This window comes from Pogona vitticeps, chromosome 8, assembly GCF_051106095.1.
Source record: "Pogona vitticeps strain Pit_001003342236 chromosome 8, PviZW2.1, whole genome shotgun sequence".
In the NCBI taxonomy this organism is placed as follows: domain Eukaryota; kingdom Metazoa; phylum Chordata; class Lepidosauria; order Squamata; family Agamidae; genus Pogona; species Pogona vitticeps.
Window position 1 is genome coordinate 17,087,312 of NC_135790.1, and position 15,334 is coordinate 17,102,645.

A 15,334-nucleotide genomic window follows, 5' to 3' on the forward strand; every position below is an offset into this window, starting at 1 on the left:
ATCAATCAATCAATAAAAATACCTAGAGGAGAACAAGTCCTTCATAGCTCTCTTATGTATCCATTTTAAATATATATTACGTGTCAGTGGATATTTACTGCCTGACTTCCTGTGGGTAGGAGTTCCAAAGTCTGGGAGCAGCAACAGAAAAGGTCCTCTCCCATGTCCCCACCAAACATGTCAGTGAAAGTGGTGAGACCAAGAGATCTTAACACGTGGGCAGGTTCATAATGGGCGACGTGGTCCTTGAGATAGCTTGGACCCAAGCTATTTAGGGCTTTATAGGTGAAAAACCAACACTTAAAAAAAATGCCCTGGCATCAGACCTGAAATTTAAGCACATCTCAATGACGAGTCACACAACAGAGCACAATAAAAGCAAGATACAAACTGTAGGTGAGAAAAATAGTGTGCTATATAACAGACATATTTCACCATTTGGGGGGAAGGGCACCTCTCCCACAAAATGTGATAAATATATGTTCTAGTTTAATCTCCTCATTAATATCAGCCAAGGGATAGGTTGCTTCACAGCAACTAAGGACAGTAGACTAGTTTAACAGATGTGGGACCAGCTGGAAGAACAGGGAGGAATAACAAGGAGGTTTGGACTGACAGTGCAGCCTTTTAGTGTCTGTCACCCGAGATGGTTGCTTCACTCTGCCTAATAGTTGGGCCGGTTCTGCTTTTGAATAGCATGATTGGAGAGTGTTGCTGTCTTCTAGACCATGGTGGGCAGATTCCCAGGAGGCATCTAAGTGGCTATTATGGGGGACAGGATGTTGAACTCGATGGACGTTTGGACATGTGCTCTATTTCAATCTCTTTGGAAGGAAAATGAGACCATAAGTGATCAATTAATTGTTAATAAATTAGTTTTCATTCATTAATAGTGTTTTAATTGATTGTTGCAATTAATTGATTTAAAAGTACATTTAAAAAACATTAACAACAGCTAATCTTAATAATATTACTATGCCTCTTTGCAGAGTATCCCACCCCACCGAATGTGACCATTAGCAAGCTGATGTACACCCGCCACCGCACGGAGGTGGAGCTGGAATGGCAGATCCAAGGCTCTGGCAACCTAACAGGTTTCGTGGTTCAGAGGAGGGAAGCCAAAAAGGCTCTCAAGAAGCAGGTGGCCGGCAGTGTCCCCTGGGAAACGGTGGCTAGCGATATTGATGCCGACACACGCGACCAGAAGCTGGGCGGGCTGGATCCTGCCATGGTGTATGCCTTCCGCATCCTGGCCGTCAACCACCGTACCACAGGGCACCCCTCAGAAGTGAAGACTCCAGGTGAAATGGGTCATTTGGAGTGGGACTCTTCGGCTGGAGGCTGGGGTGGAACCTAGCTTGGGAGAGATGCTGCCGTCATCTTCCGAGGCAGCTGGTTCTTAGGATTTGGGGAGGAGGCAGCGATTTGGGCATTGGGGAAACAGGTTTGGCCCTTCCTTTCTCCTAAGGTAGTGGTTCTCAAACTTTGACTTTCTATGTGTTTTGGAGCTCCCAGAATCCCTGGCCCATTGACGCATGCTGGCTGGGACTTCTGAGAACGAGGTCAAGATCATCCTACAGAACCCACTGTCCTAAAGAGTAATGGAGATGCTACACATAACAGAATCTGGGCTGTTTTTTTTTCCTTCCCTGGTTTGGGGCTGAAGTCATATGTGAATATGCCTGCTTCACAGTTTGAAAGTTTGTGGGACCCAGCTTTGCTGCTTCAGAGTAGATTCGGGGCATGATTAGCCTGCAGAAGATACCTGTCAGCTTTACCTCTAGAGGTACCCCCATCCTGAGACTGGCCAGAATAAGAGGTAGCTGTGAAAATACTTATCTTTGTAGGCAGATTTCAAGGCAAACCCATGGAAGTGAATCTCACATTCTGCTCCACAGAAGCATATTAGAGAGCTATGACGAATGGACCTCCCTGTGTTGCTGAAGAACAGGGTCATGTCCAGATGCTGTCTGGGCAAGATGGCGGCAAGGGTCCCCTCTCTCTGAGTGCACCCTCTCCATCCAAGATACCAAAGTGCTTTTACTCTCCTCCTCCTCCTCTGAGTTGAAGCTGCACCACCTCCCAGAGAGCAAGGGCAAGATTCGTGGAAAGTGTAGCTCCTTTTTGCTTCTCTAATTGCTAACTGGTTTGCTTAGGAGGATTGGACAGCAAACAGCAAGGAAGGCCTAAAACCAGCTGCGGGTCCCTGTTGGGGCAGGTGTGTGTGAACTTTGGCAGGCGCATGATGCCACCGATGTCCCTTGTCAAGCGTGCATGCTGGTCTTTACAACATAGCTCTTTATCCATACATTTCTCTGGGCAACACCATATTTTCTGACATTAAATATGAATTGGTCAGATTGGCAGGGGGGGCAGTTACCTGGTCTGGTAATTATCTATTTCATTATCTACTTTGGAGACACAGACATCCTTCCTTTTAAACACACAAGGATGCCTTTACACATAACGTAGAGGACACATTCAACACAATCTTGACTTACTGTTCATAAGGAAGTGCACTCTGGCATGTTGCCTAATTGTTCTTGCTCCGATTTGGCAGGAAGAGGGGAATGACTAGCCTAATGAGGAATTTAACAGGGCAGCAAAGCTAATTATTCCAACCAAACCAAGGTTCCTTGCTTGTCAGCCCTTGTCAGGTTAGGAGAAGGGAATGAGAAACAAAGCTAGCAAGCAAACCAAAATGGAGGATCACAATTTTTCTATTCCTTTTTTTCCCATTGTTCCTCTAATGCAGGCGTAGGGATCATGCCTGCAGGCTGCACGCAGCCCTTGTGTTTCTTTTGATGGTGCCTGCAGGCCTTCCCTATCACCCCTTTTGTGTGTGTGCAAAAAACTATGAGTAGTTTTTGGCTGGGAGTTCAGTTCCCCAGTGAGAAGAGCCAGCCTGTGTAGCCTTGGGCAAGCTACCTAGTCCGAGGGCACCCCTGGAAGAAGGGAAGGGTAGGCCACTTCTGAGAGCTCTCTACCAAGAAAACCCTAGAAAAGGGTTGCCCTACATCAGAATCGACTTGGCGACATTTAATTATTACCGATTGTACCTTTAGAGGGCATGATTCTTCTCAAAACAACAAAGCAAAACATAGTTTTGAAACCATGTGGTACTGTGGCCATGGCAGGTGAGAAATGTTGCCTGGATGCCCTGAGGTTGCCCACCACTGCTCAGATAAGCCAAAATTTGAACCCAGGGCTTGAAGTTCACTTCTAGAACTGAGGCTGCTCGAGACGTACTCCAAGGGCTGGGGATAGATGCAACAATAAGCTTTTCCTAGCTAGCAGTGAGAGTAGAGGCTACCGAGATGTACGTGTAGTTGGACCTGGCATAGGCAGCCTCCGATGTTAAAGCCAGGTTGGTTGGGAGCCGAGAAGGGCAAAAGAGCTTGGGAATCTGGCATGTTATTGGAATGACCAGAAAGAACTTATTTCTGCCGCTGCTTCTCCCCAAACCTTTGCTTTTGATCCTTCTGCTTTCCATTGGCTGCCGCTGCTGCTGTTACTGCTGCTCCCCTTTCAAAACAGAGCTTGGCTTCGTTCACCGACCTTCCCCTGTCTTGGCAGTCCTGCATGAGGCTGCTGGGTTTCGTTTTGTGAAAGCACATGGCACGGGCGGCTGCATGCCATTCTCGGGGTGGGGATCAGGTTGGAAAGGGAAAATTATATCTGATGGTTTTTGATGGGGATTGTCATTACTTTGTACCATCATCTCTTCTTAATTGCATGGTTTGGTTAATCCTTCCTGCCGTGGATTATTATTACCTTCTACCTCTTCTGGAAAGTGTACTCCACCCTCCTCTGAGCGGATGCCACTGAGCGCATTGCAAAGGAATGTCCCGGGCCTGGAAAAGTTACTCTTTTGGACTTCAGCTGTTAGAACCCCACAGCCAACATGGCAAGCCAGTTGGGACTTGTCCAACAACCAAACCAACCAAACCAACAAAACACACACACACACACACACACACACACACACACACACACACAAATACCATTACCCCAACAACACCTTTCAAAGTACACATAAATAGCAGACCTATTTATAGTCTCTCTCTCTCTCTCTCTCTCTCCCTGCTCCCACATGAGTGGGTTTGCGGGATCACAACGTTTTCTGCAACATCTCCAAAACAGAAAACAAAGATATGTCTTTATGCAGGAAAAGAAGATCTAATCGTTTGACCTGGCCTGGAATCTCGAGAGTGCCTTTTTTGCTTCCAACCTGCTAATATTCGATACAAGTCATGAGTTAATAGAGACGCCTTTTCCAGGGCTCTTGGCTGCATCCAGAAACATCTCCAGAGGCAGCCAAGTTTTGTATTGACAAGGGACATGGAACTTTCTCTACTGAATATACAGAAGCTGGGGCCTGGGGGTCTGATTAAACTCCCCACCTTTTACATATGTTTCTAAGTAGATGCCATTCTCTTCTCTGCTGCACCTCATGACAACCCTGTGATGTAGGCCAAGCTGCAAGAGTGGGTTTTGTGATTTAGTGGCGACATGAACATGGATCATCCATGACTCACTGTAGCACTAACCACTACATCACCTTTTTATGGCCAGTGGCCATACTGACTGGGAAATTATGGAAATTTTAGTCCAAAAAAGTTATTGTTCCATGCTTTGAATTGTCATGAGGATCTACAGTACACCCCTGTAGATAAATCTGTGGGTGATTTCACAATGATTTCTCCAGTTCAACAGTTTGAAAAAGAACTTCTCTTCAGGGTCATTTATTTTCATTCAGAAGCTGAGCTGCAGGTGGCTCCTGGCAGGCCTGCCCAAGACTTTCTGCACAAGATATTGGATTAACTCCAGCAGGAAGGCCAGGCCAATGTGGCTGCCTCTTCTCTCCATAAGGACAACATCTGTTGCAACACATCTGGGTGCAGGTCAGGGACGCTTTGAGGAAGGTGCAAAACCAAAGCGAAATGCTCAAGAAAAACAAGCAAACTATTTTCTTGGAAAAACTGAGGAGATTGGAAACAGATGCTCTGCGGAATCGGTGGGAACAGGGAAGGACTGAGGAGAGAGAGAGAATGTTTGTGTAAGACCTTATTGAGGTTTTCCTTTGACAGAGAATGAAGCTTCAAAAATGTAGTTGCAGTGAGTGTAGGTACCTTTGAATCAATAGAGCGTATGCTATAACTCACCAAATCCCCACTGATTCAATGGGCCTACTCTAGTGCATTTACTACAATGCCTTTAAAAAAAAACCAGAATGGCTCTTTCTAATCGTTATGTGAAATGCTCAAGGTCTCTTTTCTTAGCGGATAAGATGGCACCTGTTTTATGGGCAAGCACCTGAGAGACAAATTCCCGGTATTAATATGGGGACCAATGAGATTGTCGCCAGTGTAAGACTCCTGCAGAGCCCAGAAAAAGCCTTCCTGTCTGAGATACTTTAAAAATAGGACTTAATTTGCACATGGAAACTTCCAGGGAGAGATCTGAATGTAGAAATGATCCTTATAGTTTAAATACAAGTGTGCTGCCTCTAATCTGAGCGGGGAGGACTCTGTCCTGCTGGGTCTGCTCTTCCAGGCGCTCCTCACTGTTCATCAGGGCCTTCAAGGTCCCTGATCTTCTTCCACAAAGTTCTTTGACCTGATACTAGACTTGGACCGGACAGCCCAGCAAATAGAGAACACCTTCAAAAACAAGATTGTCTTCTGGCAACCCTTATAAGAGTAGACCATTCGCGGTAACAAAAACCCAAGGGCGTAGGGACAGCCTACACAATGGCAGAGCCCAGACGGTGGGAGTTTTAGGACACCGAAAGAACTGCTTCAAACTGTGCAAGGTGAACAATGGGAAATTTGTACCCCATTGTTAGCAGTGTCCACCAACTTTGATGGCTTTCAATGGATCTGATGTTGTTAATCTATTCCTCCACTTTCTCTAATCTGTTGATTACCAGATGTGTTGATGAGAACTCCCATCACCCCAGCTTGCCTGAGATGATGGGATATGTAGGGAAGTAGGCTGGGGAGGGCTGCAAGACCCAGACACGTGGCACAAGACATGCATGCCCGAGAGACACCTGATCCGGATCGCATCCTGGTGGGTAGAATCCACAGCTTCCAACAGCTGTCTCCTCTTCCTCTCTCTGTCTTGCAGCTGACCCTCCATTTAATGCGTACCCTGCTGTGATCGGAGCTGCGGTGGCAGGAATGATTGTGGCAACTGTTGCCTCTCTCTTGGTCTTCCAGTACGTTGTCCGGAACCGCGAGAACAATCCAAGTGAGTAGCTGGTTGTTGGTCGGCAGCTTCCCCCTTGTCCCCTGCTGCAGCCACTAGTTCAAAGGATCCCAAGAAAGCCTTCCAGCCTTAGGCTGGGTTATTTGAGGTTTTGCTTTGAGGGCAGAAATAATAAAATAAAATAAAAATGGGCTTTAGGGCCAGCAGGTGCAAGGGAGGTCTGATGGACAGTGAAGGAAAGACAGAGTGTGGCATTGGCAATAACAGAGTCATCCAGGGGCGCACAGTCTACATTGCGTGGCCTAGATAACACGCTGGTGTGCGTGCTTATGGTGTGTATTGAACCTGGAATAAGGAGTGGGATGGGAGGGAGAGCATTTCCAGAAGATGAAAAGAAACCTAAGGCACCCTCCCCTTGCAGTATTAGGAGGCCACTGGGTCTCTGTTCGCAGCAAGACATGAAACCAGAAAATGTAAAGGTAATTAAAACCAAGGGAAAGCAAGCTTTATTGTCTACCGCCTACGGGTAAGCAGACGTCAGGCCTGTGCTATTCATTATATTTTCCTTAAAAAAAACCCCACTAGTGCTCTGAGACCCTTCAGCCATAGCCTCATGGTTTAAGTAAAAATAAAGAATTCCTAACAGAACTCAGAGTGCCTCCACAAGATAATCCATTCCTGGTTATCCCTTTTTTGCCCATGGATATTAGGCTGGTTGAAACCTGCTGTTGCTTGAAGTGAAGGATGATGTGGTGCCTCCCCCAACCCCACTTTCCAAGTAGGGAGGCAACCCTGAACGAGAGTTCCCACTGCAACCCGGAGCATGGGACCGTCTCCTTTGTCACCCCTCAGGAAATCAGATGGCTTCAGGGGGTTGCTGGACAGGCCGTGGGGCCCCTCTGGCTTTTCCCTCAAATCAGGGAGAAGGTTGGAGCTCCCAAGGACGGGATCCGACAGGTGGTTGCCTCACCCAGTCCTGACCTACAGCAGGTCATCTGAAGATCTACTTTCTGCCCATCTCTGTAATAAACAGGGGCTGGTGTTTCATTGGGATGTTTTTGTTTTTGTTTTAATTGCAAAACGGCTCTTAAAATGCAGATTGTTTTATTCCACAGGGTTACATGACCTGCTCTTCAGAATGTAAGTGGAGACCAAAGACACTTTCCTCTGCCTCCTTTCTTTCTCCCACATGTTTCTGGACTCGTTTCCTACCTGCTGGGCTATTTGCAGTCCAAAAGCACCTGGAGGGCCACCTGTCGACTTTTCACCCATGATCTGTTTTCTAGAAAACAATCGGTTGAAATGAATGCGCTCCCTCAAATGTCCCTTTTGTTGTTGTCACAGCCCATCATTTAAAGAGCTGTGGAGCAAGAGTTTGCCAGGGATTAGGACTTCGGAACAGAGAAGTCCAGCTATATTTGCAGCCCAGCAGCATCCAATTTCTTCAGATTTCAGAGCATTTAAGAGTTTAAAAAAAATCAGTGCTGCATTGCAGTCAGTAGGATGGGGACCACAAGTGGTGATCTGGTGTGTTTTATTTTTCTTAGATTTCAAATTATGAGGGACCACCTAAGTAAAGTGTACCAACAAATAGTCAATAATAATAATAAGCAGTTCTGTTCAAATAGTATCTTTTTTTTTGCGATCATGCTTCAGGGCTTCTGAACTTGGACGCATTAGGACCTGGTCCATCCTTATTCAGCCCCAGATGTACACACCCTATATTTCCCAGGAGCACCTGGGAATCTTTCTTAGGAACACTCCAATCCCACCTCTTATTTATCTCAACTTCCTTCCTTCTACATCACACTCTCTAAATGCTTACACAGTCCCAACCTTCACTGTGCCTCTTCTTTCATGGGTCCCCAAACTTCAGCCCTCAACTTCCTCCCCTCCAAAATTGCTCCACTGTCTTTCCCAGCCAGATTGTCAGTTAATTTATCCACCCATCATTCTGTTTTTAAAGAGGAAGCATCAAAAATACAAGATTTTACTTTCTATTAATTTACGTTATTTTTGGACAACCCAGTCTATTGTCTGTTTTGCTGGCACACAAAATGGGAGCAGAAGGTTATTTCTGTACTATGTATGGGCTAGAAACGAAGAACTGAAAACAACCCTGGCCACTGATTAGAGCAGTGCCTAAGTCTGAGAAGATGAAACTGAACACAGGGGCAACGTTTTCCACCTTGCCTTGTTTCCCCTCCGAATCTTTTGTTACATCTGTTCTTCAGGGCTGGTACAGAAGCTCGCGAGCGCATCAGAACTCCCGAGGATGCTGAGACAGCAACGGGACTGGAGGGCGAAGCCAGTGGAGACCCTTCTGCTGCAGCCGCTGGAGGACCCTCTCCCGGTAAAGCTCTGGCCTTATTTCGATAAATGCGACAGCAGCAGTGGACAGTTTGGACACTAACGGCTTCCTTTTGTTATCTTCATCATTGCTAATTGCCAAAAGGTTTATCAGTCTGTGATTCTGTGTAGATCCCTTCTCTCCCGCCTCTGGATCTCAGTGCAAGGATGTCTCGGGGGCACCATACGTTTCTAACAAAACATCTTTATTTGTTAACAGCTTGTCAATTTCAACGTTAATAACAGATTCTGTCTCTTGCTTCAGGGACAGTTAACGTTATTGTTGAGGGTGGAAAACCCAGCCAACCTGTGGCTTCTACACTTCCTTGCCTGGGTTTTGCCTCAACCTTGAACTCGCTCCACGGGGTTTCCCAGGATCATTTGCACATGGTCTATGGCAGTGATGGCGAACCTATGGGACATGTGCCACAGCTGGCATGCAGAGCCCACTCTGTGGGTACACATGCCATTAGTTGCCATCGAGAAATACTGTACCTGTCCTCCAATCCTGGATTTTGGCACTCCCCTCTGCTGGTGCACTGGTCCAGCGGAGAGGTGCCATGGTGACCATGACCGGTCTAGCCCAATGGGGGATTGGAGGACCCATAAGTATTTCTTTGTTAATACTGCCCATCCACTCCCCTGTCCAGGGGTCTTCTTGAACTATCTCCACTCGGTTTTTTCCTTCCTTCCTTCCTTCCTTCCTTCCTTCCTTCCTTCCTTCCTTCCTTCCTTCCTTCCTTCCTTCCTTCCTTCCTTCCTTCCTTCCTTCCTTCCTTCCTTCCTTCCTTCCTTCCTTCCTTCCTTCCTTCCTTTCTCTCTCTCTCTTTCTATCCCTCCCCCCTCCCCCCTCCATTCCCAACTGCCATTTCCCCCCTCCACTTCTCTTTTTATCTCTTATAACCCTTTCCTGCCAAAATAAAACCCTCGGGTGGCTCCTTCTCCTTTTTCCCCTCCTGCCCCTGATCTTCCAAATGTGGTCCCTTTTTAAGGTCTTCTCCTCCCAGAGTAGACGGTTGTCTCTCAGTGTCTTTGATCGAGGAGGCAGGCGGTAGGCTCTGAGGGCAGTGCCTCTTGGGGTTCTCCCTGCCTCACATCCTACCTTTCATGTTCATCAGCACCTTAACCTTTCTGTCTTTTGCAGAGGTGAGCTCAGAGGAAGCACCAGGGTCTCCAGGAGATCCTGCAGGAGCTCAGGAAGACGCCTCAGCTCCTGCGCCAGAGGATGCTCCAGTGAATGTTACCATCACAGTGACGGCAACAACCCCTTGACTGCTCCTTGGTACTCAGCCAAGGTAGCATGAGAAGACCTATTCTGGATCAGCAAGAGGAGAACCATGATATGGGGAGGGATGGTGGGGATCAGGAAGACTTGGAAGGAGATGTCATTTCAAGGCTTGCATTAGCCAAGAACTGTCCAATCAGTCTCTCTCAGGCTAGAAGAGATCCTCTCTGAGCATGTTCTCAGCCTTAGCCACACTTGCTGAACAAAGAATAGAGAGCCTGTGAGCAACCTTGGGGCTGTTTTCCTGCAGACAAAGGATTTCTTTCTCCTTTTTTTATAAACAGATGGTGGCTTGGCAGGTTTGGTCCTGAAAGGATGGTCCTGAAAGGATCCTTAGGGAGGATACTATGGTTTGCATTCTGCAGAAGATGCTGAGATGTCTTAATGGGGAGTACAATGCTGACACCACTGGGTTCATATGTTTAGGTGGGCATGCAGAAGAATGTTGCTAATGATTGGTGCTGTTAAACATTCTGATGCACTGAATGCAGCTAAAATCTTTGAGTTTTGTTTTCCCTGAGAAACAGGCATGAAATCTTGTGTTAATATGCAGTTGGATGTAGCTGGGCTGTTTATCAAAACTGGACATTCTTTATATCTCTTTGCCCTGAAGAATCTGAGGTTGGAAAATTGGAACTGATGGATTATACCTGGTTTTTCTGTCTCTAAAGTTTAGTCCACACAAAAACGACTGCAATCAGGAATGGTTGTTTGGGTTAAAAGAATGAATCACATTGGCATGAATCACATAAGCTGAAACTAACCCCTTCAGTAATACATTTGCTCATCAAAATGATGAAGAAGTGGGTGTGGCAGAGGCTCGGTGATAGAAGGGCCCCAAGGCATAGATCACAGAGCTGGGAAGGATCCACTGAGTTCAACCTCCTGCTGAAACAAAAATCCACATCTAAAGCATCCTTGAGATGTGACCATCCAAAATCTCAAAAGAAGGAAAGTCCACCTCTGTTACTGAGCAGGTCTTACTGCCAAGAAATTCTTCCTGATGTTTGGTCAAAATCTCCTTTCTGAGTCCTTCTACTGTCTATACCGGAGCTTCCTTTCACCAGTTCTTTGAGACATCAAGTCACAGGGAGCTGAAGCCTGCCTGGTTGACGGTCAGAGATTCTGAAAATCGAAGCCCAAATCACAGGGAGGTCAAAAGGTTTAGAACAACCAATTTGCATTGGTCACCAAGGGCTCCCCGAGATTTCAGATAGAGCTCTGTACCAACCCTAGCTGGAGATGTGGCAGAAACCAACAAAGGCCCCTTCTGTATGCAAAGTATTATTTGGGTATTGTTGACTATGTAGTTCTCTTCCCCTCCAAAAAAAACATAAAAGCCCCATTTAGAGTTTAAGGCTACCAATGTGGAGTCATAGAAATGGAAAGCAAACTCTTTTTTTTATATATATATTGTTACTGGTTACAAACTAGCATTAAACCTAAGCCCTGTTTCTCTTTTTCTTATTGAAGTAGCATTAAACATACAGAAAACAAGCACTGTCAGGTAACCAGATATACAAAAGGCTTAGGTTGTTGACAGAAATAGGTAGGTTTCTAAGGCCTAAAATCAGTGGTCTGAAAAAGTTTTATTTTTTTCCAGGACAGGTCTCAGATTCTCCCAATTGACCATACAGGCTGGGGAATCCTGGAAGCTGCAGTACAACTGCCCATTCTTACTAAGCTCTGCTCAGACTGATCCACCATCACAATCAAGGGTCCCCAGGGTGGTGTCCTTCAAGGCCCCCAACCCAGCTCACCTCAATTGATTATTGTGTTAGAGTAATTGAAAGTGCTGTCTTGATTGAAAAAATCAAAAAGAACAGCTGTGATCTGAATGGGAGTTTTTGAATAAGAACTCTCAAAACCATGCCCATCACAAGCCATGCTACTCTGGGGATTGTGGGAAACGTAGTCCACAAATAGTAATGTTTCCAGATTCTGGGAACTTTATTTTAGGGACAGATATTCTTGATTTTCCCAATTGCCAATTAATAGCCTAGTTCCCAAATTCTCTCCTTGGAGCAAGGAAAGGAACAGGAAGCTTCTGCTGAGGGACATCAGCGGGCAGGCGGCCTCTGTCGACGCTCCCTTAGTCCAGCATTTCCCAGCCTTTTTCGAGTCATGGCCCCCTTTTATAAACAACCAAGAAACCTGTGACCCCCACTGAAGCCACCACATGTGTGTTAAAAAGGCAGTTTTAATGGGGAAAGGAAAACACTTTAAAATAGATTTCAAACCTAAAATATTAATCTTTAATGTAAGAATACATAATTATGGCGAGAAGCTGTAAATCTGCCTCTAGGATAAAATATGAGGAGGAAAAAAACTTTGAGTTTAATGTTTTGTTTTTTTGGGGGTGAGGAAACGACCTTCCCTTCATGTCTGCCACACACACAAAAAGCCCCCCTCAGTGAAGAGCCCCTCCCCCCTCAAGCCCAAACCAACTGCCCCCCTCACAAGTCCCCCCCATCCACCCTGGAGGGATCTCCCTGCCCAGGTCTCCTCTCCCTTCCCTGCGCCTCCATCACCCCACCCAGAAGAGCCAGAGACTCAGGTGGAGAGAAAGGGTCCACAGCTGTGGCAGCAACAACGGTTCAATCCCACCGCCATCTTGGGGGAGGGGCTGCCTTCCTGGCAGGCATCCTGCACTCGCCTCGTCCAGGCCCTCTTTGAGGCGGCTCAGCCTCCCCATCCAAAAAGCCGACCTCAGTCCCCCAAAAGGCGGACATGGAGGAGCAGAGAGAAACGATACAGAGCACATCGTTCGAAGTTGGAAACCATGCGCAGGCATGAGGGGAAAATCCCTCCCCCTGAAAGGACTCCAGATGGCCTGCAAATCCAGTTCAGATTAAAGGGGGCCAATCAGTGGTCCAAGAGAACTAAAATAAACTAGCTCTGGTTATGCCATATTCAACATAACAAAAGTAAAAATAATTGCAACTAAAAAGAACCACGTTACCTCAGAAATGACCCCCTTGGGGGTCCAAACCTCTAGGTTGGGGACCCATGAATCAAATAGATGTTTGGTTATGTAATGACAGATCACTTTAAATATATATATAAAGGAAGGACTGAGTAGATTTTAACATACACTATATAGAAAACTTTAATATTTTATATAGAGAAAAACAAAAAGAATTTATAAATATCAAATACGGTACAAATAATTTGTGAACGGAATAGTAAATAATACATAAGATATTTTAAATTAAAAAAAAAGGAATCTAGATCTATTTGGAGGGTGGTTGATTATACTATATTTCCTACAATAATGATAAGCTATAGCAGCAAGGCAGGCTCCAGAAAGGAGGCAGGAGGTGAGGGAGAGGGAAGGACAGGGAGGGAGGAAAGACAGAATGGAAGGTCTTCCTCAGCTTGCCAGGTGGTTTTGGTGGTGGAGGGAGATGCCGGAGAGCAAGGATCTTTGGCTGAAGGTGATGGGATGGAAGGCTGTTGAGGAGATATCTTCGGGTCAGGGTTCCTGTGGAGAAAAGAGAAAAGAGAAAGCTTCATCAATATGAGAATAAACTCCCCTTTCTCCCATCAGGGGACATCCATGTTAAAGAATCTTTTTGGGATAATCCCAGCAGAGGTAGTCATCTTATTTCTGGTCCTAGTGGGCTTACCACCTCCTACTGGTCGCAAAAACTGATTATTTTTCACAATGCCATCTGGCGTTGGAGGGTTTTCTGGAAAGACAAAGATGACTCCATGCTGCTTGGAGGAAGGGCTCAAAGATGCTAAAGATGCTACCGCTTGAAGGAGAAATGCCCATGGACTTTTGGACAATGCTGGAGTGTGTTTGTTGGAGCCAGGGGACTACCAAAGGATGATCCATGCTGACATTGGATCTGCACAATTACACACTTTTTAGTTCTTGCGTTCAGGAACATTTGTGTTTCTTTGAACCACAACAGCACAAAAATATGTGGAGACAAAGGCAGAGAATGGGCCCAACACTTGAAACGAGCCCATCAACAAATGAAGAATAATGATTCAGGTTTTACAGAGCTCAGTGGGTTGCAGAGTTGGGGCTGGTAGTTGAATGCCCCCCCCCCACTGTGCCTCTGAAATGAAGACGGGAACATGCTAGTGTGAGGGGTATCTCCCCCGACCATGGACAGACACATTGGACTACAAATTTTCTATCACCATGAAAAGTCCACGTTTAGTGTCCTCTCTTCTGCCCCTCCCCCCTGTACTCCTTTACTGTCCTAGATGTGGATAAAATGGTGGCGATGGGGGAGGAAGAAGGGAGGGGAGAGAAATACTTTCAGTTTCCATATGATCTTCTTGGTTGATCAGTGAAATTTGGCCACAAAAAATAAGGTGGAAGCCCCGGACAGGAGCTGGAAAAGACTGCTCTGGTACAGGGGGTTTGTTTGCACCAGCAAATACGTCAGTTGATCGCTGCTTTTAGGAGCAAGCCTATCCATACTTGTAGCAGACCAACGGATAGATTACTGGTGTCCTCCACCTCTGCCTAGCTTAATATCGATGTATTTGCTACCTGTATATCCTGCCTTTCCACCAAAGAGATCGAGGTGGCATATATGATCCTCCTCTCCTCCTCACTTCATCCTCATAACAAGGCCAGCCCTACCATTAGGCAAAGTGAGATGCCTGTTTTTGAGTGGCAGCTTGATTAGGATGGTGGAGAATACGCTGCCTCCCCTGAATCCCCACCTCTCCTGAGTGTTGCTGCTGTGATGCACACAATTTTCCAGAACTGGCTATTTTCTAGTTTCTGGGTTCAGAGGAACTCCCAGAGCTCTGCATTGTTGATGGGCTCTCCTGCAAAGTTCCCTGTGACTGCGTAGGGAAAACCATGTGTGTCATGACATGGGCTATTTACCTGGACAGCCCCTGGATCTGAGAGACACCAATGTGAAGACTTCTCATAAAAGTTGATATTCTCTGAGACTTCGCAAGCTCTGAAATGCGAAGACTCCCTGTCAGGACATCCCCCTGTTCTAGTTTTCCCCTTCATTACAATTCTCCCCCCACCCCACAGTTTTTTTTGCTTATTATTCTTCCTGCAGCTTGAATCCATTATTACAACTCCTGCACTTTGGGATGGTCAAGAGCAGATTCTGCCCCTCCTATGTACAGTACAGTATTTAAAAAGTGCGATCAGATCTCCCCTTGGTCTTCTTTTCTCAAGGCTAAACATGCCCAGTTCTTTCAGTCTTTCCGCAGAGGGCTTGGTTTCCAGCCTCCTGATCATCCTTGTTGCCCTCCTCTGAACTTGCTCCAGTTTACTGGCATCCTTCTTGAGGTGTGGTGTCCAGAACTGGACACAATTCTGAAGATGAGGCCTAACCAGTGCCAAATAGAGGGGGACTAGCACCTTGCGGGATTTGGAAACTACTACTGCTCATGCACCCTAAAATTCCCGGTGCCTTTTTTGCAGCCACATCGCACTGTCCTCCAGAGGGAGGGGCGTCCCTAGGGGAAGTGAGGGGGCTGACCCTAGGGTAAGAG

At 46.3% G+C, this 15,334-nt stretch overlaps 1 protein-coding gene across 1 annotated transcript in view; it reads left to right on the forward strand.

Annotated features, from left to right (window-relative positions):
* The window catches only part of VSIG10L2 (V-set and immunoglobulin domain containing 10 like 2), a 30,195-nt gene extending 20,361 nt beyond the window's left edge, over positions 1 to 9,834 (forward strand). Inside the window, exons 8-12 of the mRNA XM_072979055.2 lie at positions 990 to 1,301; positions 6,133 to 6,255; positions 7,329 to 7,353; positions 8,448 to 8,566; positions 9,707 to 9,834. Of these exons, the coding sequence (XP_072835156.2) occupies positions 990 to 1,301; positions 6,133 to 6,255; positions 7,329 to 7,353; positions 8,448 to 8,566; positions 9,707 to 9,834 (707 nt within the window). The remainder of the gene's footprint in view (positions 1 to 989; positions 1,302 to 6,132; positions 6,256 to 7,328; positions 7,354 to 8,447; positions 8,567 to 9,706) is intronic.
* The last annotated feature ends 5,500 nt before the right edge of the window (positions 9,835 to 15,334 follow it).